The sequence below is a fragment of the Rutidosis leptorrhynchoides genome, chromosome 9 (genome assembly GCF_046630445.1).
Source record: "Rutidosis leptorrhynchoides isolate AG116_Rl617_1_P2 chromosome 9, CSIRO_AGI_Rlap_v1, whole genome shotgun sequence".
NCBI classification, from domain to species: domain Eukaryota; kingdom Viridiplantae; phylum Streptophyta; class Magnoliopsida; order Asterales; family Asteraceae; genus Rutidosis; species Rutidosis leptorrhynchoides.
In genome coordinates this window covers 281,076,731-281,083,471 of record NC_092341.1, presented here as the reverse complement: position 1 = coordinate 281,083,471, position 6,741 = coordinate 281,076,731, and the positions used below count along the sequence as shown (strand labels likewise).

The window sequence follows — 6,741 nt, the reverse complement described above, 5'->3', positions numbered from 1 at the left end:
TTCAACCATAGAATGTAGTTTCACGTACTTGTGTCTATTTTGCAAATCATTTATAAAACCTGCATGAAATCGCATCCCAAAAATATTAGATTTTAAAAGTGGGACTATAACTCACTTTCACAGATTTTTACTTCGTCGGGAAGTAAGACTTGGCCACTGGTTGATTCACGAACCTATAACAATATATACATATATATCAAAGTATGTTCAAAATATATTTACAACACTTTTAATATATTTTGATGTTTTAAGTTTATTAAGTCAGCTGTCCTCGTTAATAACCTACAACTAGTTGTCCACAGTTAGATGTACAGAAATAAATCGATAAATATTATCTTGAATCAATCCACGACCCAGTGTATACGTATCTCAGTATTGATCACAACTCAAACTATATATATTTTGGAATCAACCTCAACCCTGTATAGCTAACTCCAACATTCACATATAGAGTGTCTATGGTTGTTCCGAAATATATATAGATGTGTCGACATGATAGGTCGAAACATTGTATACGTGTCTATGGTATCTCAAGATTACATAATATACAATAAAAGTTGATTAAGTTATGGTTGGAATAGATTTGTTACCAATTTTCACGTAGCTAAAATGAGAAAAATTATCCAATCTTGTTTTACCCATAACTTCTTCATTTTAAATCCGTTTTGAGTGAATCAAATTGCTATGGTTTCATATTGAACTCTATTTTATGAATATAAACAGAAAAAGTATAGGTTTATAGTCGGAAAAATAAGTTACAAGTCGTTTTTGTAAAGGTAGTCATTTCAGTTGAAAGAACGACGTCTAGATGACCATTTTAGAAAACATACTTCCACTTTGAGTTTAACCATAATTTTTGGATATAGTTTCATGTTCATAATAAAAATCATTTTCTCAGAATAAAAACTTTTAAATCAAAGTTTATCATAGTTTTTAATTAACTAACCCAAAACAGCCCGCGGTGTTACTACGACGGCGTAAATCCGATTTTACGGTTTTTTTCGTGTTTCCAGGTTTTAAATCATTAAGTTAGCATATCATATAGATATAGAACATGTGTTTAGTTAATTTTAAAAGTCAAGTTAGAAGGATTAACTTTTGTTTGCGAACAAGTTTAGAATTAACTAAACTATGTTCTAGTGATTACGAGTTTAAACCTTCGAATAAGATAGTTTTATATATATGAATCGAATGATGTTATGAACATCATTACTACCTCAAGTTTAGTAGGTAAACCTACTAGAAGTGACAAGAAATGATCTAGCTTCAAAGGATCTTGGATGGCTTGAAAGTTCTTGAAGTAGGATCATGACACAAAAACAAGTTCAAGTAAGATTTTTACTCGAATTAAGATAGTTTATAGTTATAGAAATTGAATCAAAGTTTGAATATGAATATTACCTTGAATAATAAAGATAACCTACTGTATATAATAAAGGTTTCTTGATCTTAGATGATTACTTGGAATGGATTAGAAAGCTTGGAAGTAAATTAGTAAACTTGAAGGGATTTTTGAAGTGTTCTTGAAGTGTTCTTCCTATGATGATTATAGCTTGATTCTTGAAGTGATTTTTAATGAAGATGATGATTAACTACTGGAAAAATACGTTCATAATAGTGTGTGTGTGTTGAGAGAGAATTAGAAAGAGAATTGGAAGTGAAATGGAGTGAATGATGAGTGGTAATTGGTGAGTGGTGAGTGGGGTTAAAAGGAGTTCTAGTTAGTTAACTAGCTCATGGTAGAAGTTAAAATTGATTAGTCATACATGACATAATAAAGAGTGGAATCCTATGCTAGTTCCTATTGGTATATACCCATAGTAAGTACATTTTGAAGCTGTGTATAATACGGGTAAGAATACGACTAGAATTCTTGATGAAAGAAAAGAATGGGAAAGTAACTGTAACCATTTTCGTTAAGTATGAGTATTTTGATATACATCTTGAAGTCTTCCAAAAGTATTTTAATACATCTAAATACACTACATGTATATACATTTTAACTGAGTCGTTAAGTCATCGTTAGTCGTTACATGTAAGTGTTGTTTTGAAACCTTTAAGTTAACGATCTCAATTAATGTTGTTAACCCATTGTTTATTATATCTAATGAGATGTTAAATTATTATATTATCATAATATTATGATATATTAATATATCTTAATATGATATATATACATTTAAATGTCGTTACAACGATAATCGTTACATATATGTCTCGTTTCGAAATCCTTAAGTTAGTAGTCTTGTTTATATGTATATAACTCATTGTTAATGTACTTATGGAGATACTTACTTATCATAATCTCATGTTAACCATATGTATATCCATATATATATCGTCATGTCGTTTTTATAAGTTTTAACGTTCGTGAATCGCCGGTCAACTTGGGTGGTCAATTGTCTATATGAAACATATTTCAATTAATCAAGTCTTAACAAGTTTGATTGCTTAACATGTTGGAAACATTTAATTATGTAAATATCAATCTCAATTAATATATATAAACATGGAAAAGTTCGGGTCACTACAGTCATGATTGCCTTATGGCGGCTGGTCGGGTGGTCCACCACCTTAGTCACGGGTCGGGCTTCTTCTAGCAGTGTCTTTCTTTTCGAGTCCCTTCTTTTTTGGTTTCGTATTTGGAATTTAGACAAGGAGACGATCTCCCTGTTTGGTCTATAGTTTCAACACTGAAGGTGGGATCGATTTTTGGTGGGTGGTAACACTCTTGTAGAGGCTCGTGAAGCACCATGGTGTTCGGGTGTTTTGTTCGTTCTCTAATTTTCAACGGTTCAGCGGGCCTCTAGTCGCCCAATGGTTCATTCTTTTGTGGAGAATAGTTTTAGGTGCTTATAGATTTAAGGTTTTAGAACTTCGTGTCTAAAATAGACACATGTGCTATTACTCTTTTTATGTGAGTAAATATCTTTTAAATATAATTAATTTAAAAAAAAATTAGGGACTCCTTTAAGCTTTCATCCTAGATTCGTTACTGCATGGGTATTGAGGACTCCTAGGTTGCATTTGATAGAACTGAATGATTGAGCGCTGAATGGTTCATAATCTGAAAGATTCAAAATCTTTAAATAAACTTAGTACTGAATTAAATAAGCTGTTTGATAATCATATTGAATGAATGATATGAACCGAGTAAAGTTACCTTATTTACATTTTTCATAAATAAAAAATTCAATATACTAATCTGTTAAAATGTTCTGTATATGATTTGGGGATGATATTACATAAGATATATTTGCTTAATAGTTAAGAGAGTGCTTCAACTCTGAATGGTTCATTACTAAATGTTGAACTTTTCAGCATGATATGTCATTCAGAGTTCAGAAACAAATGAGTTGAATGTTCAATAGTTCATTATTCATCGTTGAACCATTCAATTAAGAGGTAAGCAAACACACCCTTAGTCTTTATTTGAATGTCACTTAATGAAATGATTCAGCGTCGAATACTCAAGCGTGAAGAATTCAAAGCATTTATTAATAACTTAGATTGACAAGTAATGATTAATAAAATAGAAATATCTGTTGAACCATTCAGAATTACAAATATCTTTTAACTACTATTAAGCACACTTATTTTCTTTTAATAACCTATCTAAAATATATCTAAAACATTCATCAAATAATTATATATCTTTTTAATTTATTTATGTAATATATATATATATATATATATATATATATATATATATATATATATATATATATATATATATATATATATATATATATATATATATATATATATAATGAATACTATTAAAATTAGGAAACCTGCATCAATAATGAAGGAACCTATAAACCGAAACAACTAAACCGGAAAAAATGACTCGAAAAAAGAAAACTTGCTAGAACCACAACCAATCCTAGACCTAGCTAGCTTTAACCGAGTCCCAATGGACCAAAAAACTACAAAACCACATCAAAACATATCATGATGTACACAAATGACCTACAAAGTTATAAAACTAAAACAATTAATCAACTCAACAACAGCAAACTAGCAACTTCTAAAACCAACCAAGGAACGAGGCATACAACATTAAGCGGATTTGGAACCGCCTTTTTTATTTCTTTCATCCGGTCGTGACGTCATCTTGTGAACCTTATCTATGCAGACACCCTTTCTGTTTTGATTAGGAAAAGAATATGTTAAAACGTTGAAGGATTTATCACTAATAAGTGTACCCGAGGATTTAAGAATGATACATCATTTAAAATGTTCATTTAAGCGTTTAATCAATTTGGCCTTGTGAAACGCACCCTCATCTTTTTTGCTATCGGAGTGAAGTCTTTACATCCAAACAAAGGCATCTAAACAAAGGGTTTAATATTATATTACATATATATTCAAGGTCAATTTCGAGAAAGCTTATGATTCGGTAAACTGAGATTATCTATTTTTCATGCTTTCTTCTTTGGGTTTTGGCCAAAGTGGGTGACGTGGATCAAAGGATGTTTATTCTCGGCTAGAACTTCGGTTTTAGTTAATGGTTTTCCAACTCGTGAATTCCCAATTAAAAGGGGTTTAAGACAGGGTGATCAGCTTAGCCCTTTCTTATTTATTATTGTTATGGAAAGATTTCATTTGGCTTTCCGACGTGCCATGGAATCTAGTATTATTCGTGGGATTAATGTAGGGACTGAGAATATTCATCTTTCACATTTCTTATATGCAAATGACGTTATTATTTTTTCTCATTGGAGTACGCGTGAACTGAATCGTATACTACTCATTTTGGAAATTTTTCATCAGGTTTCTGGTTTAAGATTAAACGTTACTATATCTAAATTGTTTGGCATTGGTGTTGAGGATTCTGAGGTTACTGCGTTTGCAAATGCTGCAGGAACTAGAGCCGATTTTTTTTCCAACTACTTATCTTGGTTTTCCTGTTGGATCAAACATGAAGCTTACATCAAGTTGGGATTGCATGGTTGATAAGTTTCGTTCAAAATTATCATCTTGGAAGGCTAGTTTAATATCTTTGAGTGGTTGGTTGACTTTGGTTAAATCTGTAATGGGAAGTCTCGGTATTTATCTTATGTCGATGTTTAAATGCCCTGATACAGTTTTAAAAAAGCGTGAATCGATACGGGCAAGATTTTTTTGGAGAGGAAGTGATTCGATTAAAAAGATGGCTTGGGTGAGTTGGAAAAAAGTCCAAGCTCCTTTCGATTATGGTGGTCTCAACGTCGGAAGTCTTTTAAAGCTTTTAACCTTGCTCTTATTTATAAATGGAGATGGCTGTACTTGGAGAATACGGATGATATGTGGGTGTCGATCATCAAGTTCATCCACGGGATTTTTTTTGAATCGACATATATTCATAGATCGACAGTTTGGTCTAACATTGTTGAGTCTTGTTCCAAGATGATTTCCGAAGGTGATCTTCCTGTTGATATGTTTCGTATGAAGGTGGGTGATGGAACAAAGATTCGGCTTTGGCACTATTTATGGTATGGTAACTCCACACTAGCTTCAAGGTTCAATCGTTTATATCACTTAGATTCAAATAAGGATAGCACGATTGCTGATAAGTGTCGGGATGGTGTTTGGCATTGGACTTGGTCGAGGGATAATATTTGAAGTCGTAACGAAATGTTGTTTAATTCTTTGACTGAGGAGATCGGTACTTGTATTCTTCACGATCGTCCTGATACATGGTCCTGCACTTTGTCTTCAGATGGTAATTATACGGTGAAAAGTACACGAGATTATTTGGATAAAAGAATGTTACCTTCATCAAATGTCACCTCGGTTTGGTTTAAATTCCTCCCGCGTAAAGTTAATGTCTTTTTATGGCGTTTAAGGCTTGACTCTCTACCGGCTCGTTGGAATCTCTTCGCAAAAGGTATTGAGATCAATTCTATTGTGTGCCCGGTTTGCTCTAACGGGGTCGAGACTCGTGATCACTTGTTTTTTGATTGTGAGATGGCTTTAGATTTATGGCACAAGATCGGAATTTGGCTCGATTGTGATATGCCTTGTTTTTCTTCTTGGGATTCATTCATGGCTTGGATCGAAGGCGTTCGTTTACAAGTTTCGTCTAAGAATCGGATCATTGCGGTGGTGGTATCTATGTTGTGGGCTATTTGGCATTTCCGGAACGGAATTGTTTTTTCTAATGCTTTTTGTAGTAAAAGTAGTCTTTTTGATATAATTAGATTACTTACTTTTCGTTGGATTAAAAATAGAGGCCATTTAGTTTCAAAATGGAACTTATGGCTAGCTATGCCTTTGTAATTATCCCTTAGCGCCTTGCTAGGGATCGTTTATTTATAATATATGTTTCTTTGGCCTTAAAAAAAAGCAAGGAGCTTGAAGAGAAATAGCAAATAAGTTACAAGTGAAAAGTTTCATGTTTTTAAGGTTTTTCTTGTTTAGGTTATCCAGGTGGTCGGGTAATCCAACCTCATACTCTATAATATGCAACCCATCAAGAATACTCTCTCGCTATTTCCAACCCTTCCCTGACCACCCCAAGATTTGAACACGAAACCTCTTCCCTAAATGTTTTAATCGTCTTAAAGTTGATGGCTAAGTGGTCAAACCTCTGTTCAGGTTACCGGGAGAGTAAGTAATCCAATCTCATACTTTATCATACGCAACCCATCAAGAATACTCCTTAACCCTTACATATCCACCTTAGGATTTGAACATAAGACCTAAGGATGTCAAAGCTCCAACCACTAAACTATCTTAGAATTAAACCACGAAAGA

General features: G+C 32.8%; 1 protein-coding gene across 1 annotated transcript; it reads left to right on the top strand.

Moving 5' to 3' along the window:
• The first annotated feature begins 5,619 nt into the window (after positions 1–5,619).
• LOC139868808 (uncharacterized) lies at positions 5,620–6,264 on the top strand. The gene has a single exon (XM_071857150.1). It carries the CDS (start codon positions 5,620–5,622, stop codon positions 6,262–6,264), a length of 645 nt encoding a protein of 214 aa, XP_071713251.1.
• The last annotated feature ends 477 nt before the right edge of the window (positions 6,265–6,741 follow it).